General features: G+C 40.6%; 2 protein-coding genes across 8 annotated transcripts in view; one reads left to right on the forward strand and one right to left on the reverse strand.

Moving 5' to 3' along the window:
* Positions 1–3,151: 3,151 nt before the first annotated feature.
* LOC117825404 (porphobilinogen deaminase-like) lies at positions 3,152–6,948 on the reverse strand. Its single transcript, XM_034701238.1, is given in 16 exon segments — positions 3,152–3,444; positions 3,539–3,722; positions 3,813–3,899; positions 4,047–4,100; positions 4,277–4,396; positions 4,509–4,547; positions 4,638–4,751; positions 4,924–4,999; positions 5,090–5,167; positions 5,323–5,400; positions 5,694–5,749; positions 5,926–5,975; positions 6,188–6,260; positions 6,625–6,678; positions 6,806–6,844; positions 6,847–6,948. Coding segments are annotated over 15 exon segments (1,179 nt in total). The 5' UTR covers positions 6,934–6,948; the 3' UTR covers positions 3,152–3,444; positions 3,539–3,548.
* Positions 6,949–10,087: 3,139 nt separating this feature from the next.
* The window catches only part of LOC117825393 (alpha-2-macroglobulin-like), a 35,215-nt gene continuing 17,444 nt past the window's right edge, over positions 10,088–27,858 (forward strand). Inside the window, exons 1-19 of one of the 7 annotated variants that reach the window (XM_034701222.1) lie at positions 10,094–10,136; positions 11,000–11,329; positions 12,738–12,772; positions 13,319–13,365; positions 16,034–16,194; positions 16,794–16,974; positions 17,869–18,022; positions 18,263–18,315; positions 19,504–19,524; positions 20,703–20,868; positions 20,951–21,035; positions 21,124–21,247; positions 21,328–21,445; positions 21,533–21,642; positions 21,820–21,987; positions 22,390–22,623; positions 25,234–25,297; positions 25,402–25,547; positions 27,021–27,170. In XM_034701222.1, the coding sequence (XP_034557113.1) occupies positions 16,106–16,194; positions 16,794–16,974; positions 17,869–18,022; positions 18,263–18,315; positions 19,504–19,524; positions 20,703–20,868; positions 20,951–21,035; positions 21,124–21,247; positions 21,328–21,445; positions 21,533–21,642; positions 21,820–21,987; positions 22,390–22,623; positions 25,234–25,297; positions 25,402–25,547; positions 27,021–27,170 (1,863 nt within the window). In that variant the 5' untranslated portion in view covers positions 10,094–10,136; positions 11,000–11,329; positions 12,738–12,772; positions 13,319–13,365; positions 16,034–16,105. Of the gene's footprint in view, positions 10,137–10,159; positions 11,330–12,375; positions 12,773–13,318; positions 13,366–16,033; positions 16,195–16,793; positions 16,975–17,868; positions 18,023–18,262; positions 18,316–19,503; positions 19,525–20,702; positions 20,869–20,950; positions 21,036–21,123; positions 21,248–21,327; positions 21,446–21,532; positions 21,643–21,819; positions 21,988–22,389; positions 22,624–25,233; positions 25,298–25,401; positions 25,548–27,020; positions 27,171–27,858 lie in introns of those variants that run through there. The other 6 variants (XM_034701223.1, XM_034701221.1, XM_034701224.1 and 3 more) reach the window with 6 other exon arrangements.

Genomic DNA, 27,858 nt, shown 5'->3' on the forward strand with positions numbered 1-27,858 from the left:
ACGCTGGACAGCGCCCGTGGTTCGATCCCTGGGTGGGATGGAGAGCAGCGAATCCTACAGGAGGATTGATGTTCGAAGTAACCACTGAGCTAAACCAGCGCGAGAGTAGAGAGGAGGAACTGCGTTTATAAAGAGGACTGGGTTTATACTTAGACCCATAACACTTGTGAGCACAGAGAGAGGAGGATAGATCAAATCAGGAGATATCATGCGTGACCTTTTGACCATTAACACGATGTGCTATGAGCTGTGTGAATGATGAATCCATTTACTGTAGCATACTGTTTTCATATGTGTGGATGTGTGTTATAGGACTACATAAAGGTTTCTGCTCTTGCAGATTTGTGAGTATATACAGGAGCTTGAATGTATGTTAACTAAGTAGCCATATTTCTGCAAAATCATTGAAAAATCCTATATTTAAATGCCAAACAACTCATTCATTGTTATTGGAGGGCTTGAAAATGATTACTTAGCATTAAAACTCAACTCATCTTTATTTATACAGCAATAGGTAAAATAATAAAGTAAAAGATGTTAATAAAAAATATTTAAAAAACAAAATAAATAAAATGATATCAGATAAATACCAGAAAAATAATAAAATGAAATAAAACAGCAATAGATAAAATAATACAGACTAACATAAGAATGAAAGAAAATAAATCCAATAAGATCAGATAAATATCAGAAGATAATGATGTTAAAATAATGGTATCAAGAGATAAACCAATTTTTTTATTGATATATTAATGCATTTGTTGTTTTCATATTTAAACTTAAATAAGGACTAGTTTTTGACAATAAGCAGCATCAAAAATAGAAACGACAAAGAAGTGTTCACCATCATGCCTTTTGTTGTTGGCTCTGTGCTCCCTGAACAGTTTAAAGAGCTCCTGTAACTGCAGGGTGGCCGGGTATGTGTCTGCTCACAAAAGAATAACATTTACCGTCTATGTCCTCACTGTCTAATTTAACAACTGTCATTGAAGTATCAAGCAGCTGAACCTCCTCTACAGAATACAAGCTGTAGCTGATTTTATTATCAGTCCTACCTCTGACAAGATAGATTCAAGTCTGATGAGTAAATAATCCCCAACAAGTGTTCCTCTGAAGACCTGAGGGATGAAATCAGACACAAACACTGGACATAACTCTTCAGGTTTATTGATAATCTCTTTTTTACATCAGTGGTTTAATTTCTTCTTCATGTTCTCACAAAGAAACAAAACAAAGTCACATTTTGTGTCCATTCAAACAAACATTAAAGCTTTAAAACAAACATGGCCGACGTTATCTAACCTCTAGTGTGAGAGGTTTAAATGATTCAGACAGAGCAGAAATACAACATGTGATCACAGGGAGCGTACAGTGAAGCAGAATGAAGATAAAAACACAGGTTTTCATCTCTTCAAGGCCGACACCTGGTTTACTGAGAGGACACATTTATGAAACATTGAAGGCGACATGTTTGAGGATCTTTTAGAAACACTTCAGGTTTCAGACGTAGAGTACAGCATGTCTTTGTTACAGCACATAGAAACTTTCATCTTTATTATTTCTGCTTTTAGAACTGATATAAAGTTAGATATGTGCCGATGAACTATGAATTCAACATCTTTAATTTATTAAGATTATGATAGCTTAGCTCATCATTTAGAAACCCTGACTGTATTTAATAAGAGGATGTGTTGTTCTTTCTTTCAGCCAGCAGGGGGCGACGTCAGTGTTTAAAAAAACAGAAGTCCAAACTTCTTACTCGGGTTTTCACCTCAGTGAACATTTCTCTAACACGTTCACATCTCTCGTTTAAACTCTTCTTTAACAACACAAGATGTAAACAGATGATTTAGAATAACAGACTTTAAAGCAGGGAGAGCATTTTAAGAGCGTCTGATGAATTAAAGTTACCGCGTGTTTCAGATGGACTTTGATGATCACTGTAGTGCTTGTGTCAGCTGATAGTTTAGCTCCTCTCCTGCTCAACCTTCTGCTCTAAAAGGTCAAAATAAAAACATGATGGTGATGATCAAAGTGACACACAGGGTTACAAATGTCCGTTTGGCTCCGCCCACTTTTTATGAACAGTATATGAGACCTCTGTGAATCAGAAAAGTCTAATACCGAAGAGAAGTAACCCAGTATGAGGTCCAGATCTCCTGTTAGAGGATACAGGCGATGAGATCAGACACGAGACTGAACTGTATCTCATGATAACTCTGATTCATCGTGTTATTAATAAATATCTGTTATAGTTCTGATTAATTCAGCTCTGGTTGGATTGTTTGTAGAAAGCAGCGGTTCTTCAGCAGAACTTCACATCTCTGACATCGACTCAACTGAGGCCCCCTGGTGGGGGGTACTGCAGGTGAGGAGGTAGAAGTCGTTTATGATTAATGACTCTCTGTTTTATAATTTGATATGAGCACTTATCTTGATCCTTTACAAACTGTTATGTTCATGTAGTTGGATTATTAATCTCCCAGCCTCAGCGGGACGTCAGAGGAAACAGGTGTTGAGTGAGTCCGGAGAAAGGAGGAACATATTTCAGGACGCAGAGTTTTAACAGCGTCCTCTGTAAATACTGAGCTGATATAAAAACAACAAAGAGATGAAACAGTGAGGATATCTGTCAGTGATGATGCTTTAACAGCCGTGAGCATGTTTGAAGGCAGCGTGGTGTTTCTCTCTGATGATCCCAGTGAGGCTCAGGAGAACGTTCTCTGAGGTTCTGAGTTGAAGAAGAGGAACCAGAACCAGGAGAGCGACAGACTTAAGGCCAAATTCCACCAGATCCGTCTCTGATCCGTCACGGCACCGGATCTGATAGGTTCCTTTTGTAGTCAATCTGTTAACCCCCACAGGATCCGCACCGTTGCATTCCGGCCGCATCTCTGATCCGGCAGGTCGGAACTCAACAGATCAGATACGCAAGACTTCTAAACATGCCGGATGCCGGAGCACGAGGCATCAATTCAGCACAGAAGCAGAAGGAGCGGGACAGGAAGTCAGGCACCAAAACAAAATCAAAACATCCCGTTAAATTTCAGAATAAAACACTGTGTTAATTGTAGATCATTTTTAACTTAAATAAAACAACAAAATGTCATTTTGAGTGGAGCCAGGCCTGGAGTCAACAGGTCAGAGGTTTTCAGAGGACCAGAAAGACAACATGGATGAGGAGAGGAGGAGGAGAATCCTTGATTCAGGGATTGCCGCCGTAAAAACCTCGGTCACATGACTCCAGATGTCCGGCAGTCCAGCTCCGTGATGCATCACGGAGCTGGACTGCAGCAGATTGGAGACGGACTGGACACGGATCTGGTGGAAGTCCCTTGTAAGACGATTCAGCAGAAACTCACTGAGCTCAACTTTGGTCCAAGCAGGGCCTGAAATCCTCGATCATTGATCTCACCAAGGAGTCAGCGTTTCTCTCTCTCTGAACTTCAAACATGAAACATAAAATAAATTCAAACATGGACTCCACACGAGGCTGTGGAAGCCCCGCCCCTCCTCCCAGATCCGCCCCCCTCCTCACAGAGTCAGGATTATCTGGCGTCGTTGAGCTGCCTGGCCACCGTCAGGATCTCCTTGGCTCCTTTGCTCAGCAGTAAGTCGGCCAGGTCGACCCCCAGCCGCTCAGCCCGGTCCTGGGCTTCACCCGAGATCTTCGTGGCCGTGACTCCCACTCGATCGAGCCTCTCGTCCACCCCCTCCGGACTCTGTCACACACACCATCCAGTTTAAGTTTACAAGCGTGAACACCTTCAACACGCTCCATCCCGTCTCCACTCTGAGCTCTCAGCTGTTACCTTCTCACCAGCAGCGATGCTCGTCTGCATGGTCTCCTTCAGACTGTCTGATCCGTCCAGACTGTACACGGCCCCCGTCAGGTAGAGCTGAGGAGAATCACACACTCTGAGCTCAGGCAGCGAGTACATTCAGGACTTTACTGCGTCTGTTATGTTGTTCAATTCATGGAGGTGTTTTATTTTGACGGGGAAACGTTGACTTCACAGAGTCTGGTGTTTGTGGAGCGTTCTCACCTGAGAGTCCTTCACCTGAGTGTGAACAGCCACCGGAACGCTGCAGCCGCCCTCCTACAGACACAGTTTGATTCAACACACAGTCAGCTGCACGCTCACACACTGTGTGAGTCAGTGTGTGTGTGCGTGTGTGAGTGTGTGTGTGTGTGTGTGTGTGTGTGTGTGTGTGTGTGTGTGTGTGTGTGTGTGTGTGTGTGTGTGTGTGTGTGTGTGTGTGTATGTTTGTGTACCAGTTTCCTTAGGAAGGCTCTCTCTGTGATGCAGCGCAGCACTGTGTCAGGGTCGTGGAGGACGGACACCATCTCCAGGATGTCAGCATCTCTGGCCCGGACCTCCACCGCAAGAGCTCCCTGACAACACACACACACACAGATTAAAACAACACACACACACATGGTTGAACTCTGGGTTGGAGCTCACTGCGATGTGTCAGTCAGGTTTACTCCAGCCCCCGGTCCGTACCTGTCCCACAGCGTACATGCAGTCTTCAGGCGTCAGGATCTAGCAGAGGAGAAGATCAGACCGTCAGATGAGAAATGTCACCCTCAGACTTCACAGGGACCACTTCAGATCATCAACAACTCTTTGTACCTGGCTGATCCGGCTCTCCCAGCCCATCCTCTTGAGGCCGGCAGCAGCCAGGATGATGGCGGCGAAGTCGTCCTTCTCGTCCAGCTTCTTCAGACGTGTGTTCAGGTTCCCGCGCTGAGAAACAAACGCTCAGGAAAACAACACAGAGACAGATCTTCACTCAGAGGGAGCGCTCTCCTCTGAAGCTTCTTGAACCTGGAAATGAACAGTTTGTCCTGCAGTCAGATCTGGATCACTTCCTGCTTTCATCGGCTCTGACCGACACTGAGAGTCTCTGAAAGGATACGATATCTTTGAAGTCCAGGTGAGAGAATCTCTTCTTCAGCTGAGCGGCGCGGCGCAGCGAGCTGGTGCCGATCACGCTGCACAAACACAGAATGAAGAGATGTTATCCACAGTGAGGACATGAGAGGAGGACAAACACACGGGCTGAAGGGTCTGTTTGACTGAACCTGTTCTCTGGCAGAGTCTCCAGACTCTTCCCTTTGTGTTTGGGGTGAAGCACCACTGCATCATGGGGGTTTTCTCTCCTACAGCAGCAGGAAGCAAACAACACTGAGTGGTTACAGCTGCTCAAAGAACGACCACTAAAAGCTTCTCCATGAAAACTACAGACACGACCAGAAAGAAGAACAAAGGGATGAAAGGTTGGACTCAGAGTGAACGCTTCACGTGTGAGACTCACTTCAGCACGGCCCCGATGGTGAATCCTGGAGGCAGAGTGGTGGGAAGGTCTTTGAGAGAGTGAACGACCAGGTCGACCCTGAAGGACACACGAGCACAAAGGTTGAGACGGCTGTTTAAATTTCACTCAGCTCTTCACGCCGGGCGGAGAGGTTCAGGATCTAAGGAGAAGTGTGACTGAGGATCTGGATCAGAGGAGGAGTCCAACACGAGGAGCAGAAAGAAGTAAGCGTGTGCTTCCTCTGACTCCTCCTCTAACGTGTGGTTTGTTTCGTGCGGCCTGCTGAAGTCTGAGTGGAGACTGTGGTTCAGGTTTAAAGGCTCACAGTGTGCTGAAGCTGTGTGCTGTCACACACACATGTTTACACTCACTCGTTCCTCTCCAGAGCGGTCTCCAGCTCTTTGGTGAACAGACTCTTCTCTCCAATCTGAAACAAACAAACAAACAAACACTGAGCTGAACTCAAACACTGATCCGTGAACGATGGTGAGCATGAGGACTCTGAAGAACGTGAGCTTTAGAGCTGAGGAGGTTTTGTTAGAAAGCGTCTCTTTGAAAGTTGCTCCAGGTTTCACGTGTGTTTTTAAAGATGGCGGTGCTCACCTTCGATAACGCCGTGTCCAGGATTTTGTCTCCGGTTGTTGTCATGCCGACTGAAAGAGAGACAGAGGTGAGTGTGGAGACCGTTCAGACCTCTGATGTGGTTTCTACATGAACATTGTTCTTCCTTTAAAATAAATCCTAACACCAGGAGGAGCCTGAACACATCTTAAACTTTATCTCACAGGCGTTAAAATAATTCATAAACAGTTTTAAACTCCAGGGAAACAGCTGATCAGAGAACAAAGGCTGCTGGGACTCTCACCTATCTCCAGGTGGAGGTCACTGTACAGCTCTTTCAGCATGGCGGCCACGCTGTCGGTCTGGATGCGAGCCAGCTGGAACAGAAGGAAACAGAAGAGCTGGACTTTAGCTGGATCGTGTTGATGGTTTAGAGAATGAATGAAACAGCACAGAGTCAGAGAGCTTCAAATCAGACTGAAACACAGAGTCAGAGCTTTGTTTCCTCTGTTGGAGGAGCCTCAGACGTCTCACTCTGCTGAATCTGAAGCAGCATGGAGGAGCATCTTTCAATCAATTAACCGTTTCAGCTCTGACTCATGTTTAATCCACACACTGAGGCTCTCACGCTCACATTTATTCAAGCTGAACTCTAATCCGTCACATTAAAGATGAAGACAGTCACTTCTTTAAAGCAGAGTAATATTCAGGATCATGATTTGAAGTAAAGCAGCTCTGTACCTGGCTCTGACGGGTCCCGATCCGGATGACCCGACTGACTTTTCCATTCCCGTCCTGCGAGGAAAAGAGAAACCAGACGATTTAACGTTGTATTAAAACACTTGAAGGTTTGAAGAACAGAAATAACCTCCTCTATAACTGCTTTATAAACGTGCTGAGGCGTTCTCTCTGCTCGCCTCACCCTGATGTACTTGTAAGGTCCTTCCTCCATAATCCTGAGAGTCTGCACTGAGCGCGTGCACTGTGCTGGCTATTGTGTCCTCTGTCTGCCTGCTGTGTCTCCTTAGTGAGGAGCTGAGCTGAGGTCATGTAGACTCAAGATACTGAACAGTAGTCTTTTTTACTGGATTACACTACCCCTCCTCCTCCTCCAGGACCTCCACCCCAAGATATCTCTGGTTCAAAAGATAAGAGCGCCGATTCATGGAGTCCGTTATTAGAGGCAGGGAGGGGCGGCTAAGATCCTGAGTTTGAGGTGTGGTCACAGAGGATTGTCATTGTTTTTGCTTTAATAACCATTACTGTTTTCATTGTTTCAGCGATCGCTCGTATGTATTTTATTGTCAAATTCTCACCCTTGAACAAACTTAATTTATGAATTGCATGTTTTATTCTTGTTTTTTTATCCACAGCAACCCCGACCCTTCTTTAATGATGTATTTGCAACTGCCTGATTTCATTATTTCATTTTACTATATAAATGATGATCAAAACGGAAGCCGTAAAAGGACATGATTAAATACATTTCAATTTCTTTGTTTTCTCGAGATCTCGTCTTGTTTTTGTTGTTATAATGGGATAATGTATCTTGTTTCATCCAGAAAACAAAACTAATTTGTGTGTTTTTGATCTTCAACCTGTCAGATAAATGTCTTGTAACAAAATGTATTTTTTCTATACTCGGGCAAAATTTTCTGAACAATGTTTGTGAAGAAAAAATAAATTCGAATAAAGAGCACTGAAAGCAGGCCTTTCCTATTACTTGAAGTTACTTGGTTAACTCTTTTATGTTTAGTACAGAAGCCCTAAAAGGACATGATTGAATACATTTTATTTACTCAGTTTTCTGCTTTTAACTTTCTCGTTATTTTTGGAAAAATAAGACCAGAAAACTGAGATAATACAATTATTTTAACCATGTCCTTTAAGGGCTTACGTAATTCAACCGACTTCTGATATAATTTTATTTTAAATATATTTTGAATCACAGGTTAACTCATGATGAGATCATGATGATAAACATCATCATACAAGAATTTTTTGACAACTGATAAACAATCACAAGATTGATGGATGGTGGATATTGAGGATGATGGAGGCAATTTTAAGGATAAGGAGGCTATTTTCACTAATTATTGGTCACTGTGATACATAGACAACATTCTAATGTTGAGTTTTTCTACTTCTCGTTTTTCACGCCAATGTCAAAACTACGGAAGCCTTTAAAGGACATGATTAAATACATTTTATTTTCTCTGTTTTCTTGAGATAATGAGAAATGTAATCATGTCCCTTTAGGGCTTCCATACTAGAAAACATTTTATTTTCTCGGTTTCCAGTTGTTTCTGGATATCTCGACTTATTTTGCTCATTATCTCAAGAAATGTGCTTGTTGAAGGAAGCCCTAAAAGGACATGATTGAATACGTTCTATTTTCTCAGTTTTCTGGTCGGATCTTCCCGAATTAACGAGAAAAATAAGACAAGAAAACTAAGAAAATAAAATGTGATAAACATGTCCTTTTAGGGTTTCCATACTATCATAAAAGGAGCACATGGATACATATGATAACCAAGTAACTTCAAGTAATAGGAAAGGCCTGTTTTCAGTTTCTTTAATTCTTTTTTTTTCACAAACATTGGCCACAGCTACATGATGTTTTTCAATTCCGAATTAATAATTCGTGTTTACATGGAAATAGTAATTCCGAATTGAGGTTTACATAGAAAACACGTTTAACCATCTTTATTCAATTCCGCTTAAGTTCTGAGGGTTGAGGGGAAGGGTTCTGATTGGACAGGGGCGAGCGTGACGTATTTACCTTTAACGGAAGAAAACAGACTCAAGTTCCTGCTTCTTTTATTTTCGGTTACAACATGGAAGACCACACAACAAGTGCAATTTTCGCTTTGATTTTGATTATAGTTTTAAATAAGCAGCTCGACACAAACGTACTGCTTCACTTTCGTCAGCTGAGAAGAAGAAGAGAGATAGAGGACCGGAGAAGGGAGGCGGAAGACCGGACTGTGGCGAATCAAAGCCGGTTAGTGCAACAGCTGCTCTACCTCAGCCTGGAATCATAGACTGTAAAAAATATGGACGTAGGATCCATGACGTCACCCATCTGTTTCTGAAGAGCTGTTTTGAAACCAATCGGCTGCGGCAGCCATATTGCTTCTGTCGAGCCAGTGTGACGTAAAGAGGCGGGCTTTGAGCCTCCTAGCCAACAGCTGCAGTGTTCCTGCAGGCAGCTGTGCCTCTCATTGGAAGACTAGTAATCTCAATATCTTCTAAATTACCGAATTAGAAAAAAATTCACCCCCCTCACAGTGAGAGGACATCGAGAAATTAGCTATTCAGACTACACTCATCTTTTGTACCAGACTGTAAACATGTTTATTAATGCTGCAAAGATCGTCTTTTCCCCATTCATGTGTATGTGACTTCCGGTACTTCCGGAGCCAGCTTCAAGCGGATCCTCGATGAACTGCAGCTTCTAACACTTCCGCATTGGACTCAAATTTTTAGACCGGAGGTTGCCGCTTGCCTGGAATATGTGCCCACCAGCGCGGAATATGTGCGTCATCGCGACAGGACAAGAGAACGAGCATGCGCAGAATGACCAGATTTAATTTAAAGCGGAATGAACTTACTTCGGATTTAAGTTTAATTCGGAATGATCATTTTCATTCGGAATGATCATTTTCATTCGGAATTAGGTGTTTACATGGTCATTTTTAATCTTTTTAAAGATGATTTAATTTTAATTCTGATTTAAAGAGGAATTAAAAGTCTGATGTGAACGTAGCCATTATTTACAAAATTGAGCCTCATTAATAATAAAAAAAAACCATTTTGTTATAAGACATTTATCTTACGGGTTGAAGATAAAAAAACACAAAAATGAGCTTTTTTCTCTGGATAAAACAAGATAAATGATCCCATTATCAATAAGCTTTGTTTTCTCGAGATAATGACAAAATTAACTAGTTGTCGTGAAAACTGAGAAAAATTTCCTTTTAGGGCTTCCTTACAAAACTTAAAAATCAACCTTTTTAGCGTTAGTTTCTTTCCTTCAGGTAATAAATAAGACTTAAACAGATGTCAGGAGTTCATACTCTTCCACTGGGCATAATATAAACTGTAGAAAACAGCTCTTACTCTGCGAAATAACACTTTATCTGATGAACTTTCATATCTTTGTGTTCGTTTGTTTCGAAGAAAACGTTTTAACCGTTAAAATGAAGACCAACGGATGTTCGGATGTGGGCGGGACTAAGGAGTGATGCGCGGTAAGTAAAAGTTGACATAAATCATTAGAAAAGGAGAGATTTACACAAAGTGTGTTGTCGATTTCTTGGCTTAATGTCGTTAAAAGTTTAAAATGAAGCAGCAAAGAGATGTGGTGTGTTTGAAGATGTTTCTGGCATATAATTTGGGTTGTAAACTCAGTAACAGGGAACATGTAAACAAGACTGGTAATGTGTGATTTCGGCGTAGTCTTCACATTTATGACTCTAGATGTCAAGAGTAAGATACATTAGCTTATTAATATACCTATATGTTTTCAAAGTGAGCTTCCTCAATCTGTTAACCTGCATTTTCTAGCTCATTAGTGTACGTTTGACAGAAGCAGCTTCATATCTTTCCAATCATCCAATGAGAGAGCAGATATTTCTGACAGACGCACGGTTTAACCAATCATCAGCTCCAAAACATGAAGAATGCGGAAGTAGCGCTCTCCCTTCACATCGAGCTCTGAAGGAGCTTCATACATGCTGCTAAAACACCGGGTCAGTTTTAGTCAAACTTACCGGAGAACTAGCTTCCTCAGACATGTCGCTGCTCCGGTTCAGTCTGTGGATAAAACAAGAATCAACAGCGAGTTTTTCGCAACACAGGCTCCATTAAAAACACGATAAAGTAGAAAAGAATGACAGATCTCCTGAAACTAGCTCCACTACGAATCAATGAAGGATGAACCCGTGACGTCAACTGACCGACTGGAGGTCGTTTCCGGGTTCCTTCTGTGAGCCTACTCTTCCGGGTAGAGAGCAGAGAGTTTCCCTTGGCCCAGAACCTTAAAATCACAGGGAAACATCTTGATGGGTTATGTCAGTGCGGGACGCCCGAATGTACTCTTCTCTTGTATAAGGTATGGGCATGAAAGGCGGATTCTGTACAGAGAATTGTCGGACCTGGAGGTGTCTCCCTTTTCCTGTAGAACCATATTTGCCGCTGGTGCGCAGTCTCCGCTAGTTTGTCGGGCGGTGCAACGGTTCTTAAAATCAACTGGCTGTATGACAGACTGTAAGTAGGTGCTATACCTAGCCTGTGGAGGGCAGCATTACACTCCCCAGTGTACAGCCTGCCGGAATCCCATTAGAAGAAGAAGAACGTTTCCTGGTGGAAGTGAAATAAGGACACAGATCTGAGTGTTTTTCTCTGGAAATGTTGATGCATAATCTACCAGGTGGCAGTCAAGGTAAGAGATTCAGCGAAATACAAGACAAAGTACACAGCTTCTTTACTTAAGTTAAAGTATAGATACTCCATGTCAAATATTACTCCAATACAAGTGAAAGTTGCTCTGTTTGATTATTACTTGATTTAAAGTACTGAAGGAATTGATTTAAAAACACTGAAGTATTCAAAGTACCTTCTAAAAGATCTTTTTATTTTTACAAAGCATACATGGAGTCATGCATACATAGGAGTACATTCTGTTAAATTATATTTAATTAGAAACCGTTATTTAAAATCTCTTAAAACTATACCATGGAATAAAAACAGAAACTATGTTACTCCAAGCATTACGTAGCTCAACACGCTTTCTCAGGTTGGACCGTGACTTTCTGTACATCTGTATGTAATACAGTTACTCAAAAAATGTACTGAACTCAAGTACATTTACTTGGTTTCTGTCCACCACTATATTTATCCTTCTAAAGAATTACTCTGTGCACACTTTAAATTGGAAGACAATGTATGCCCCCTATGTGAAAATTAATTTGAGTGGATGTGACCATGTTTCCTTCTCATGCCAAACTGTGAAAACCTTCTGGACTGATATCCACGAATGGTTAAAAGTAAAAATTAAATCCATCTCAATTTTCCTTTTCAATAAATGACATAACTTTCTATTTGCTGTTAAAAAACAAAAGTGATGAAATCTGCTCAAACATAATCCTGTGCCTCTCAAAATTCTTTATTCATAAAAACAGGAGGACGAAATCTCCCCTTAAATTTGTTGTTTTTCTAAATGAATTCCAAATATACCTAAAATCACCGAAATAATGAAAGGACCAAGAGCACCTAAAATATACTATTCCCTAAAAGAATTCCTCACTGAATTGTAAAATCATTCCCTCTCCTTGTCAACTTATTTTATTATTTATTTTCTATGTATGTATAATTGTATCATTTACCTTAAATTAACAACTGAAGCTGTATTGTTTATGTATCTTTAATGATTCTTTATGCATGATGCTCCATCTGAATGTACCCATTGTTTAAAGTAAAAAAAAAAAAAAAAAAAAAAAAAGTCTATGAGCCTCCTTTTCCTGGTAGAGGACAGGAAGTGAAATAATGACACATATGAGTGTTTTTCTCTGGAAGTGTTGATGCTTAACCCAAGAGGTGGCAGTCAAGGTAAGAGCTGCAGCTAAATACAAGTGTCACATCTGACTTTTAGGCCCCATGCTGGCATTCATACAAACATGTTATTTGATCAGTTTTTCCTTGATAGGATTATGTGCCTCAATAGCTCAGAATATGTTGTCAATGTTGTTTATGTTGTTATTAGTTTTAAGTGACTCTTATAATCAAATATGTCTCATTAGTCTTGTGAAATGTCATGTATTTACTCTCAGCCCTCTATCCACATTCAAAAGCTCCTGTGACTACAATAACTCCAGACCATACAGAGGTAAGTTCAGCCTTTTTGTGTCTCTGTGTCACTATGTCTCTGTGTCAAGGTTAAATGATGTAAATAAAATGTTTAAGCTTAAGGCTTCAGCTAACTTTAAGAAGGTGTTGCTTAAGAAAAGAGGTTCAGACTGTCTCTGGAAAGGAGAAGCAAGTAACTGATATCCAAAATGAAACTTGGAAGTAAAACTCAAACAAAAGGAAAAGTGAATAAATAAAGCTGACAAACTTGAAGTGCTGCAGAAATGAGGACATCTAGTGACAAAAGGCTGGAACTGCCACCTTTGATTCTCTGGTATAATGCTCACTTGTGAAATTTACAACACTTAGATATTTATAGCTTACCCTTCTCAGTCTGTTATATCAATCAATCAATCTTTATTTGTATATCGCCAAATCACAACACACGTTCTCCTCAGACTCTTTCCAAACAGAGCAGGTCTAGAGCGTACTCTATGTTCTATTATTAACAAAGATGGGACTGGATCTTATCCTGTCTTGATGTCGGGTCTTACAGTCTCTAACAGTCCTTCCTCTGTCTCTCAAGATTTTTGGACAAAAACAACGACCTGCTCTTCAGGAACTTTAAAGGAGGTGAGTGAAATGAGCGGATAAAGAATGCCCTTGAGGGATTAGCTCACTCGTGTGTGATGTTTTTAAAGTTGCACAGTGTTGGTCTGACCCAGAGGTTAAAAACGTAATGGACCGTGACAAATTGAGACTGCTGCAATACGCTGGAGAGGTCAACTACAATGTCAATTGTAGTGTTTGCGTGTTGATTTGTGTGTGTGTGGTGCTGGAAAGCAGGGGTTCCCAAACTTTTCTGCTCGCAACCCCCAAAATATAGGTGCCAAAGACTTGTGACCCCCACTGTCCCTCAAAGTGATTAAATGGGGCTTCATTTAGCTGGTCAGCAGAAAATCACCCTACCTATATGAGCATGTGTCTGTGTTTCCTGTGCCGTTATGAATTAACCTACTGCTACTGATGCTTTTGATAATTAACTGTTCACTAACCCTAAACTTAGGAGTCATCTGGCAACAAAGAAAGGCAGAAAACTCATTACATTTTCTATTCAAGGTTTTATTTCAAGTTTAGGTACAATTTTTGTCGATATTATTTACTATAATTGGTAAAATGTACTATTTTTAGATAATCTAAAAAAAAAAAAACATTCTGGAAGACATCTCACGACCCCCCAGGGGGTCTCGTCCTGCACTTTGGGAACCCCTGCTGTAAAATCCTCAGATATTGTGATCTCATACATAATACGACCCAACACTGTTTACGATGTACGTTAAGTTAGATAAGTACACAGAGTAGATCAGATGTAACTGGCCACATATAAAATGTAAATGTTTGAAGTGTTTGCTGTATGTTCTTGTTGATTGTTGCTGTTCTGTTTTGTTCTGTTTTTGGTTTTTAACTGTGTAAAGCGCTTTGAACTGCTCTTACATGACTGCTGCTTTCTAAATAAACTTGCCTTGCCTTGCCTTGTGTGTTGTTGTGAATTTGATGTGGAGGTCAGGGATGCAAAACAAATTTACAGAACTTCTACATAAAAACATCTGTAAACATGAGCAACAAGGTAACAACAACGAGTCTGGTCCTGCTGGAGGTTTCTGCATGTTAAAGGAAGTTTAACATCCAATAAGAAACATCAATAAAATAAAACAACAACCAATCTACAATAATAACAACTAACAACAGCAAAAACCCCAACAACTACTACTATCCATCGCACCCCTTTCATCTCTCTCTCTCTCTCTTTGTCTCCCCCTATCCCTCTCTCCAACACAGTCTCAGCAGATGTGTGTCTAACATGAGTCTGGTCCTGCTGGAGGTTTCTGCCTGTTAAAGGAAGTTTGTCCTTGCCACTGTAACTTCCTAAATGCTGCAAAGTGCTCTGCTCATGGTGGATTAAGATGAGATCAGACTGAGTCCTGTCTGTAAGAGGGGACTGGATCTTATCCTGTCTTGATGCTCGGTCTTTAAGTGGAGTCAAACAAAATCTGCTCGCACTGGGGTTGTAAATTTAATCCACTTATTCCAAATTTGTCCTTTTGGATCCTCAGAGAGTCAATCTTTCCATTTTAAACATTTCAAAAATGATTCCTAACCTTCCACTGTAGTGTAATATTATTATTATTATTATTATTATTATTATAGAAGAAAATACATGAAAATAACAATAAATACATAGAATAAAATGTAAATAAATTAAAACAGGAGTGTAATGACATGAAGAGCATTCAATTCTTATTCCCACACAGAATAAAGAGCAAAAAGCTTCAGGAGACTCAACATTATGGTAATTGTGAAAAGGGAACAGTGAGAGTAAAATCTATAAATGGAGCCCTGGTAGTGATGAATTTCTGACGGGACTTACTTCTGTTGTATCAGTGTTTTTCAAGAGGAACTAATTACAACATTTCTTTGATCCAGCTTATAAATTATGGGGGTTTGTCTGATTTCCAGTTGTGACAATATTTGAACACCTATCCGAGGGCGTTTTCAGCTCCCAGAGGTTTTCTTTTCAAACAGGTACAGAACTGTTTACATGGGTAAAGTGCAGAGTTGCAAAACTGAATAAGTGTAACTCTGATTCGCTTTTATATAACGTGATTTATGAAAATATTTGACTACAACCCACACCTCTTGGCATTGTCTCAAAGTGAATAAGTAGAGGGCGACAGTGCTTGAAATTTGGTAATATCCTATAAAAACATAAAAGTGATAAAGATGAAATTAAAAGTGCAACATATGAACATGTGTACATTACCATTATGTAGCTCAAAAGAAAAGTAATTCAAGCTTCTAATGTTAAACATCTCTGATGCAGTGGCATTAACAGATGCATTAAGTTCCTTTTGCTGAGATCAGATAAAAACAGATGAATCGGTAATAAATGAATATATGATGTTGGAGATCGTTCTCAGAAAATTAAACACATGTTTTGAAAGTTTGAACGCAAAACAGAAGGACAGAGTGTAGAATCTATCATAACTAAGGCTACACAGGAAACATTCGTTTTAGTCTTTTTTATCTTTGGGTTCTGTATAACAGTGTCCTAATATCATCTGATATTTTATAAGCAGAAGGTTTTAACCTCAAAATATTCCTTTTTTACATTTTAGTTGACTCCTAACTCATTATTTACCTTAATATTAAAAATCATTGACATATGAAGGAAAAATACATCAAATAGAGGACTCACATGATGTGTTTGTGTGGGTGGGTTTGTGTGTGGGTGTGTTTGTAGGTGTGTCTGGGTGGATTCCTGTTTTGGGTCCTGTTTAACCGATGTCCCATCTGAGGCTCATTGCAGTCAGTCATGGATCCTCCAGCGATTCGGGTGTGGACGTGGGCGCATCTTTGGGCCTTCTTGAGCTGGGTGTGCGTCGCTCAAGCAGAGCCAGGACCGTAAGTTCAACTACAACAGAGGAGTTATGCATGTGTGTGTTTTTTATTAATCTGCATTAGAGATGTCGAGTCTAATGGTAAGAAAACAGAACTGAGCACAATTTATTAAACGCAGCGAGACACGGCATCACAGAGTCTGCAGGTAGGCAATGTCAAATTGGTTTGCTGAGTGTGTCTAACACTTGAGAGCTAGCACCACCAGCAGGTTAACGTCCTCATGCCTGTGCTGGTTCCTCATTGCTCTGGTAGAGTGGTCGTATGTCAGTTTAACCAGACACAGCCTACATACAACTTTATCTCCATTTACTACATCAACATACTGACAAACCACGCCGCGCTACGAGACGACACCTATCACCTGTGCTTCATCATCTTAGAATAATGTCTGCGTTACAGCTTAGACTGACTGACATTTCAGGTCTACAATAATGAAAGTTTCAACAGTTAGTTTAGCCAACTAGTAAAATTGGTGTTGACTATCAAGCATGACAATGTTTAATTGCAGAGTGAACTAAATGTGCACATTCCTAGTTTGTGTTTCCTTGTTGATCAGGTCTCTTTTTGCTGCCTGGTCCTGAGATGTGTTTCTTTCTGTGCAGGCATTATATGGTGGCCATCCCTGCAGTTCTTGAAGCTGGAGCTGAAACCCTTTTCTGTGCCAGTCTCCTGGAGCACAACGAGACTCTGGCCATGACCGTCACTCTGATGTCCCAAAAGGAGAATATGACCCTGATGGAGGATGAATCCAGTCAGGACTTTCACACCTGCTTTAACTTCACGGTCAGCTTTGAGTCACTTTGCTTAACAACTTTTTAAGAATATACTGAAAACACAAAACAGCCTTCTATCTATCTTTAACTTAATACAAAGGACCTGAGATGTAACAGGTTGGTTTTTGAACAGGCTTTTTGAAGCCCAGCAATGGTTGTCACCATATTGGAAATGCTGACTAAACTTTACTTTGGATCGACCTAGACAGGGGCAAAGAGGTGGAGCTGAGGCGGGTCATAAACCTCCTGGCGTCCACTAATCAGTCAACTCACCACGCCTTTGATTATGCAAATGTATTCAGAACTTATCACCTTGATATTATTAAACGGATGAACTATGAAACCAAAATATACATATACATTTTTCTACCACACTTTGGCATTTTAACATGGGGCCTAATAGGGATTCTTGGCTTCTGTAGCCGGCCTCTAGTGGACACTTCAGGAACTGTAACTTCTGTATTTCCTGCATTCATTTTACACCAGAGGTTTCCGCTTGTTTTCACTCAGCGTTAGCTTCACCCACAAGACGAGTAATGAGGGCAGAGGGTTCAGAGAGCTAGCAGTGATTTACGTTATCAGTGACAGGTGCTGAACGTTAGTGAATTAAGCTAGCAGTGATACTTTTCTCTAAACAGCAGAGGGCGCTGTCTGCCTTTGACCAGTCTTGTTCCAGGTCATTATGTCTCTTTTAATGTTTACATACAGACGATACCTTGGCGGCCATGTTAGCGTTTTTCAATGGATGATCTCTCTTTTTCTCTTCTCTGTATCTGAAAATCAAGACAAGCTTTCCAACAAGTATAATTTGAAAACTTATCAGTAAATACGTGTAGTTTACTGAAACCTTCATCATCATGAGTTTCTTCTCCTGATAAAAAGTGAACGTCTGTCTTTGACACAGGTCCCGTACAGGTGGTATGAAGTGGCAAAGCTGGAGGTGAAGGTCAAAGGACAGACGTTTTCCTCCAAAGAAGTCATAAAAGTCCTGATCAGAGCCTACCAACCAATGACGTTCATCCAAACAGATAAACTGATCTACCTTCCTGGACAAACAGGTAACCCTGATTAGTTTATCTGTGATGTTAAGGTCAACGTCACAGCTCCAGCTGACTAACTTAACCAACAAAACAAGCTCCAACTTCCAGCGTGGGGCCCCATCTTCCCTAGACGATTAACATTAACATTAACATTAGGATAAACAAATAATGAAATTTATAATAAAAAATGGGATATTCACCTGCTCCCTCTGCTGTACGTTAGCTGGGAAGTATTCATCTTCTCTTTGTCTCTCTCAGTGAATTTCAGAGTCGTCTCAATCGACAACAAGTTCAGACCTGTCAGCCGGCTGGTGAGTGCTGAAACATTTTCTACCTTCTGTCCTCTAATGCAGATTTTAATGCATTTAACACCCTGTTGTTAATGTTGTGTGTAACTTTGACGATTCCTGAAGATCAAACTTGGCCGTTGCAGCTGTTGCATGATTCAGCCAAAGATCTACTAAGTGAAATCAATGTTATAAAATCCATATCAATTTACTTATCTCCTCAAGTAAATGTCTCCAGTCACTTTTATCAATCAGCTCAACTAGCTTTTATCCTTCCTCGGAGGCGGCCGCCTAGTGAGAGGCCGTGCAATATGCAGCGATTTGAAGACGAAGAGAGTAATTGTGTGCAAAATAATTTGTACTGGCAGAAGTTTTTGATTTTGTTTGTTAGTGCATCACTGGAGCCTTTTGTCCTCAAAGGCCACCGTCGCTCCACCAGCAGGAGGGGTGAGCAAGGGAGCGTTTCAGTGTAGAGACTGACCGTTAAGTATTCCCATTCCTGCACACTGCAGGCTTTGATAATGATAGATTTTACACACAACATGTGGAGTCAGTTATGTAATAAACAAACAAGTATGCTCTCTGATCAATGAGTTCCTGGTAAAACTCAGGGTCAGTAAAAACAAGCAGGACCCTGCTGGGTAAACCCACTCATGCTGTTTAAACATTTAGGTGATACTGTTATAAGCAAAGATAAGTTACCACCACTGAGCTTAAAGGAGGAATGAGAAATATTCTGTTAGAACATCTTTGTACTCTAAATGTGTGTTTTGTTATTCTGAACATCATAAATAAGCTTCTCATTTTGTTTTATTGCAACAAAAGATGGATGCGTTGTTTTTTTTAACTGAAGGCATTACTGCAAATACCAATCAGCACCAAATTTGTAAAATCAGCTTATTTTCAGTCCCTTCTTTGGTCCTGAGTTGTTGTTTTTATCCGGTGAGGTCAACAGAGGTCACTGTCTCCGGAATCGGTTATGAGACAAAGTTCAGTATCTTAAACCCCCCATAGTCGGAGCCTGCAGGTGGACACTGGGGGGGTGTTGGGGCTGAAAGTTTGAATTAAGGGCAGCTGTAGCATTGACAAAGCCGAGACAGAGACTGGAGATGTTGCAGCTTGAATAGACCACCTGATGGTCAGGTGATAGTGAGATAACACAAACAAAATGTTCTTTTTGACACATTTCTTTCTCTCTTTCTGTCTTTGCAGTACACCACGATCCACGTTCAGGTAAGACAATTTTCACACATCGTTTTTTGTTAAGCACGGAAGCTAATCTATCAACCGCTGCAGATGTGTTCGATTTTACCCCATCATATAGTTCATTCAAAGAAACCCCATGGAGCCTCTTTATTACTAAACAAGGGATCATTGTTATCCTGTTTGCACAAGGTACTTATCTTTCTAGATCCAGCAATTATCTTGTGGGAACAAGCTTTTATCTTGAGCGCACAAGATAATTAACCTCCGAAAAGTTATCAAGTAATAATCGTCTTGCGAGAACAGGATATAATCTTCAGCTCACAAAATAATTGTCATGTGGGAACAAGATATTTACCTGAGCCCATAAGATAATTATCTTGCGAGAACAAGCTTTTATCTTGACAAACAAAATCATTCTGCAGAAAACAAGATATTATCTAGTTGGAACAAGTTGATATCCTGAGCGCACAAGATAATTATCTTTTGGATTAAGATATTATGAAGTAGATCTAGGTCATTATCTTGAGCACACAAGATAACTATCCCCAGAGAAGTTACCACGTGATAATTGTCTTGCAAAAACAAGATATTATCTTCAGCACACAAATCAATTTTCATGTGGGCACAAGATGATTATCTTTTGGATCAGGTTTTTATCTAGTAGGTGCAGGTCATTGCCTTAGAGAAGTGAGCCTATGAACAAGCTATTATCTTGAGTGCACAAAATCCATTTATGGGAGCAAGATATTATCTTTTGGGAACAAGTTATAATCCTGTACGCACAAGATACTTATCTTTATGAACAAGTTTTTATGTTGTGTAAATAAAGACAGTTTACTAATTGTCCTCACTGGGACAGGTATGTTGTTAGTATTTATGTGTGTAACATGAGCGCCCTCTGCTGGAGCCCTGCAGACGTGAGGGATGCGCCCCAAGATGTCTCGAAAATACATAGTTAGATTTTTTGAGTTGAGTTGCTGTTTATCTGTTTATCTTATAAATAAAAATATCAATATTTTGTGTAAGAGATGCAATAAGTGAATCTTACAAATCAGGTTGACGATGTCATGCTGGATCAGTATTTAGTTCCACCCCTGCGTAAGGTCATGCTGTTTCACAACAATGAAATGTCTTGAGGGATAAAAAAGGACAGTAAGTCGTTTAGTTCGTACTTCATCCCACCTTTATTCTTTTACATTCCCCAGGACCCGAAACGCAACATGATTGGACAATGGCTGAATGAAACATCTGATGGTAGAATATTGCAGCTGTATCACTCTCTGAACTCTGAGGCCAGTGAAGGAATGTACCGTGTCATCGTGATGATTGGAGTAGAGAGAATTGAGCGCACCTTTAAGGTGGAGAAATACGGTAAGTCGTGGTTTTATTTATCTCAAAGTGTTTAAAATGAAACCGCTGTACTCATTTTCAGATTTGATTTGATTTTTTGCAGTTTTGCCTAAATTTGACATAAAGATCGAATCATCTGATGAAGTTAGTATTGGGCAGGAAGAAATCAGAGCTGAAGTGTGCGCAAAGTAAGTCAAGTCTCATCCACTCTTAAAAACTGTTATCGTTTAATGAGAACCAGACACTTTTGTTTTATATCTACCTCCATGTTTTCAGGTATACGTATGGACAGCCTGTGCTTGGGAATATCATATCCAAGCTGTGCCGACCATTTTCTCAGTATTATCGGAGCAGTGATACCAAGGAGACGACAGCTCCATGTTTTGTAGAGACAAAGAAGGTACAGTTTCCATAGTGACAGCCTCATCTCTCCGCTGAAACAACTGTTCCAAAAATCTTTAATTGAATCTTTTTTTCTAGGCAGACAAATTGGGCTGTGCCACTTTACTCTACAAGATGTCCGATTTCAGAGTGCTTGATCGATATGATTTTCAACAATCCCTCACACTCAGTGTCAAAGTGGAGGAGGAGGGAACAGGCAGGTTTATCATAATTTACTAGAAAGTGGAAAAAAAAAAGTGCTTATAAATAGAAATATTTGTGACATGAGTACCTTTATGTGCAGGAACAACACATGAACAAGAGAAGAGCATCAAGATTTCAGATGTTATTGCAAAGCTGAGCTTTATTGACACACCAAAGCTCTACAAGCAGGGGTCAGAGGTCATGGGAAAAGTAAGTGTGTGTTGTTCCCACTTCAACAGTCTCAACAGCTTTCTTCATCTTACACAGTAAAATGTTTTATAACTGTAAAAACAACAGAAAGAACTAATGAACCGGCTTCATTAGCTCAGAAACTAAAGGATGATCTTTGTGTGATTTTGGTCCACTGGCCTGCTCTGCTTCCAACAGGTCAAAGCCGTTCATTACAACAACACACCCATTCCTGACATGTCCCTGTACCTGTTCGAGGGTTTTAGGAGGCAACTACGTGAGATCCACTATCTTACAACTGACAGCGAAGGTGTGGCAGCTTTCACATACAACCCGGGTGATGCTGATGAAGACATCGATCTTCTTGTAAGTATGAAGTAGAGCTAAATCATCTTTAAGCCCATCTTCACATCACAACACTTCTGTGAAGAAAGCTGAAACCTGAAATGATGCAACCCACAAAGCTTGTAATATTAAAGGAATGTGCTGACTCGGTCTCAGCAGATGTGTGTCTAACATGAGTCTGGTCCTGCGGGAGGTTTCTGCCTGTTAAAGGAAGTTTGTCCTTGCCACTGTAACTTGCTAAATGCTGCAAAGTGCTCTGCTCATGGTGGATTAACATGAGATCAGACTGAGTCCTGTCTGTAAGATGGGACTGGATCTTATCCTGTCCTACCTTATCCTTATCCTACCTAACTGCCTGACCTCCAAAGCTACCTGAACCACCAAAGGCTGACTCATGATGTTTTTCTTTCCTCTGCATTGCAGGTGAAGGACAAACAGGATAGTTTAATAAGTCCCAATTCTCTACAAGCTGGATACGTAAAGTCCAGTGTTCACAAGTTGACTCTGAGCCAAGACTCCTCTACAGACAGTAAAACAGTCTGCTCTGTTGAAGTGCAGAAAAAAGATCAACCAATTCCCTGTGACACAGAAGAAGACATTTCCATCAAGTACACCGTATTCGCAGAGAAGCAGGGCTCTGCAAATGTGATTTATGTGGTGAGTGGTGCATGAAAACAACCTTTACTGCAGATTGTATTGTTTGACCGACGTACACGTTTTGTTACATTTTGTTCCTGTAATCCAGCCTTCTGTTGGCACCAGAATAATCCTGATTTTTAGATCATATTTTTTCCCAGTCTCACACACTAGTTTTGAGCAACACAAGCTGGAGACTTCTTCAGGAACAAACCAAAGCTTGATATTATCTGATTTTATCCATTTTCTTTTGAAACAACCAAATTTCAGCTTTAATCTAACCAGTTCATTCTGATAAACCGGGAACCCTGACTCTAAACTTGACCCCTGAAGAGTGTTGTTAAAATTGGTCCGTTTTAGGACCTATTTTATTTTCCATTTATGTCAATCTGTGTGATAACTTTTCAAATGCCTGGTATCACTTGTATGCGGATGACACCATTATTTACTGTTGTTCATCATCAATTACTCAGGCTTTTGAGTTTTTATAGTCGGCCTTTAAAGGTGACATATCATGCAAAATTGACTTTTTAATGGCTCTCTACCTGAAATATGTTTCCCTGGCATGTCTACAAACCCCCCGAGAATGAAAAAAATCCATTCTGCCCCTGTTTTGATTTCTACACCTTTCTGTAAATGTGTGTGAAACGAGCCGTTTCAGACTTCAGTGTTTTTGTTACGTAACAACAATATCCGGTCTGTCACGGAGTCAGAGCTCGTGGCTTGTTCAGCCCATAGACTGTATAAAATAATACTGAATCCCTCCTCCGTTTTTCATTACCTGCACAAATGTGTGCTAACAAGGAGCTTAGGAGGGAGGCATGCTAGTTGTAGGCTGTCTTAATAAACACAGAGGTCGGTTTTACTCCCCACGTCTGCAGATTTGAAGATCTAGTGGATGATTTTTATTTATCATGGATAAGTGCTAGCGCTAGTTAGCATAGCTACATAGCTACATGTCGTAGCTGTGTACCAAGACACACGTCGACATACTGACAAATAAAACAACAAGAAACACTAAATCTGTGACCAATCCTTCAGAAAGGTCCTGCTGCCTTTCTGGCAGAGGTCGGTTTTACTCCACACGTCTGCAGATTTGAAGATCTAGTGGATGATTTTTATTTATCATGGATAAGTGCTAGCGCTAGTTAGCATAGCCACATAGCTACATGTTCGTAGCTGTGTACCAAGACACACGTCAACATACTGATAAATAAAACAACAAGAAACACTAAATCTTTGACCAATCCTTCAGAAAGGTCCTGCTACAGGCGCCTCTCCGTCAGGATCAGATTCTGGATCAGATTCAGAGGGTTGAAGTAACGTGATCTCTGAGCAGCTGTGTATATTCAGCCAACATGTAAACATTAGATCAACGTGCTGGACAGCCGAGGCACATCCACTTTCTGAGGGGGCGTGGTCAGAGAGAAAACAGAATGTTCTGAGGAGGACTGTAGAAGAGGGTTTTTCAGGCATGCCAAAATCTGATTTCAAAGTGTTTTTTTGAGCATAAACTTTAAAGACATGTTTTGGGGACCTCTTAGACCAATATATATTGATGAAAAAAGCGTGATATGTCACCTTTAATGTTGTTCAGTCTTGTCTGCTGAAACTAAAACTGCTCTTGAATGCAGATAAAACCAAACTCATGCTTTTCTCTAACTCAAGTGAGTCCCCAGAAAACTTTCCCTTGGTTGTAACTTCCCAAGGGAAACCTATAGAACTTGTTACTAAGTATAAATACTTGGGTTTTATTTTCGATCAGGAGCTTTCGTTTAAAACTCATATAGCCAGCCTGGTCTCCAAACTTAAGGTGAAACTGGGTTTCTTCATCAGAAACAGACCCTGTTTCTCCCCCAGAGAGAGGAAACTTCTTGTATCTGCAACTTTTCCGCCTCTGATAGATTACAGTGATGTGTTGTATTTGGGAGCCTCGGCTACATGTTCGCAGGCCTTAAATAGTGTGTATCACTGTGCTTTGAGGTTCGTCACAGGTTGCACACGCCTCACTCATCACTGCAAACTTTATGTCAAAGCTGACTGGCCATCCCTGAGTGTAAGAAAGCATACACATTGGCTACGTCTAATTTCTAAATGTCTTCTTGGCTTGGTCCCAATGTATTTGTGTGTATATCTACAAAGATCAAAAAGCTTCTATGCCTTGCCCTCCTGTGACATCTTACAAATGTGTGTTCCCCGTGTTCGGACAGAGTTCGGTAAGAGAGCATTTAGTTTTGCTGCTCCTAATGCTTGGAATAAACTCCAGAAGGACTTGAAATTGTCTGATTTTATTTCAATTGAAGCCTTTGGCTCCTTCTTAAAAGAAAGACAGACCCCAGAACAGTGCCTGTGTTTTTAAAAAAATACGGTTTTGTGATCACGAATTCCACTAATTAGTTGCACTTTTAAAGTATTGGCTGGTTATTACACACAGTCTGTATATATGCTCCATACTATTGAATTGTACTATTTATTTTGATGTGTGCTGCTGACCTCTTGGCCAGGTCACCCTTGTACTAGAGGTCTTGATCTTGATGGGTTCTCATCTGGTTAAATAAAGGTTAAAAAAAAGAAAACGATGCTTAAATGTTGCATTACTCATTCTTTGTGCCACTTCTCTCAAACCCAAAGGTCTTATCCAGAGGAGCTATCGTCAAGCAAGGATTCAACAAGATCGAAGTGCCAGATGAAACAGGTGGATAAGGAGTGATGTCTTGAGATCATTTGTTAAACTACACATCCTCTGTTCTCGATGGAGGCATGTGAACGATGCTCATCAAAGCTGGTTCTCTGTTTCAGTGATCAAGGGCCAGATGTCCTTTAAGCTGAGAGTGTCTCCAGAGATAGCCCCAGTCATCCAGGTGGTGGTGTACGCTGTCCTCCCCAGTGGGAGGGTGATCGCCCACAGTGCTGAGTTCCCCACGGAGAAATGCTTCGGCAACAAGGTCAGTGCAGCCATGACTATAACCATACCTTGATATATCTCCAGCCTGCTGTGTGGTTTCAAATCACGTTGTAGTCACGCCCTAAAGTACATCCTGCTTTATCATCTCTTTTGCTCTAAATCAATTCAAAATGACGTCTCTGCTATTGCAGTCTTGACACAATAACTATTATATTGAAGATGATTTTATGCCTTTGGGAATTATTTCTTATCGGGCATTCCTGTGTGGCCATTGATTAGCAATGACTTCCATCCATGACTGGTTTTTCTGTGCGCTGAAGCAACCACAACTTGAGATCGTGTGTCTGGATCTGAAACAATCCAAAAAATCACCCCGAAAGATACGTCTACAAAATGATCTCCATAATTTCTTCGTCCATTACATTCCCACCTTCTTGTGCCCATTCATCTGCTTCTGTTGAGTCTCAGTTTCACTGTAAATAGTACGTTAGAGCATCGTGATGCAGATTTGTAAGGAATACACTACCAGTCAAAAGTTTGGAAACACCTTCTCTTTGAAGGGTTTGTATTTATTTTAATGATTGTAAACACTGTAGATTAATACTGAAGACATCTAAACTATGAAAGAACATATATGGAATTATTTAATGAACAAAAAAGTGTTAAACAAACCAGAATATGTTTTATATTTTAGATTCTGTAAAGTAGCCCCCTTTTTCCTTCAGGACAGCTTTGCACACTCTTGGTATTCTCTCAGTCTGCTTCATGAAGTGGTCTCCTGGAATGGTTTCTAATGAACATGAGCCTTGTCAAGAGTTCATTTGTAGAATGACTTGCCTTCTTAATGTGTTTGAGACCATCAGTTGTGTTGTTCAGAGGTAGTTTGCTTTATATTTTTTGCACTGTCTACTTTGTTACTGTGACACTTGAATTTCCCCGTTGTGAGGCAAGTAAAGGACTCTCTTATCTTATCTTATAGCCCTATTTGACTACTGTTGTAATCCAGATTATGGCAAAACCAGATTATTTCTTTTTTTTTTATGTCTTTAGTATTAATCTACAATGTTGAAAATAATTAAAATAAATAAAAACCATTGAATGAGAAGGTGTGTCCAAACTTTTGACTGGTAGTGTATACATTCAAGCTTTGTCAGGTCCGTCATCGCAAGGAAATCCAAACACTGATTTTCTTTTGTAACAGCATTGAGAAAATCTCATACCTAGAAGCAGAAATTGAGTTGGAGTAGAGTTAAGAGTTGCTGTTGGCTGCAGGTTTATGCAGATGTCTGGATTGCATCAAGGCAGACTGTGTTCTTTCTCTCCACACAGACTCTTTACCCGTGTTTTTGGTCTACATAAATCTATCTAGCACCTACAGATGCAGCTTTTCTTTTATGCCTAACCGGAAATACAGACTGAAATGCTTTCCTTGAGCTCCTGCTGTATTGATCATGAACACTTGCAGCTAATGTGACAAACTTGAGGTGTAAAAGACATTTTTTCTGTTTGTTAGGTGTCTCTGGAGTTTTCTCTGTCCGCAGTTGTCCCCGGAGAGGAAAACACCCTGAAGGTGACGGCCCAGCCTGACTCTCTGTGTGGTCTGAGCATTGTCGACCAGAGTGTCCTCATCAAGGAGCCGGGGAAAACTCTGAATGCAGAAAAGGTAAAGGCTGGAATCAGCCACGAGTGGATAGTAGATTGCTGGTTTTCTTGATGGTTTTACCCAGTTGTGAAGCATGCTGTTGCTTGTTGATCTGAGAATAATTCTGCAGCACAGTATTAAGATATCATGCATGTCAGTATTATACCTATACACCAAGCGGCAAACTCCGGTCTCAAAATATGAAGCCCATGCAGAAGTTTTTTCAACTGCAGTTCATCGAGCGTCCACATGAGGCTGGCTGCAGAAACACCGGAAACCACATACACACCCATTCAAAGAAGATGATCTTTACAGCAGACATAAACATGTTTACAGCCTGGTACAAAAAACATCTTCGGTCTGAAGAGCTAATTTCTCTATCGGCATACACTTTTATAACGTGACGATTCAGAAGATATTAAGATTACGAGTTTTGGCAATTTAAGGACATGACTGACAGACGAGCTTCCTGTAGCTGTTAGCGAAAAGGCTTAAGGCCCGCCTCTTCACCTCGCACTAGCTCGCCAGCAGTTAGGTTGAGTTTAGCATTTCCAATATGGCTCCCACCGACGATTGGCGTCACGAATACTACGTCCATTATTTATACAGTCTATGCTATACACAGACGCCAAGAATCAGTCCTTTATTTTAAGGTGTCAAAATAAAATGTATTTTATTTTATTATAAACTAACTTATTAAAAACTCTGG

Source organism: Notolabrus celidotus, chromosome 14, assembly GCF_009762535.1.
Source record: "Notolabrus celidotus isolate fNotCel1 chromosome 14, fNotCel1.pri, whole genome shotgun sequence".
Taxonomy (NCBI): domain Eukaryota; kingdom Metazoa; phylum Chordata; class Actinopteri; order Labriformes; family Labridae; genus Notolabrus; species Notolabrus celidotus.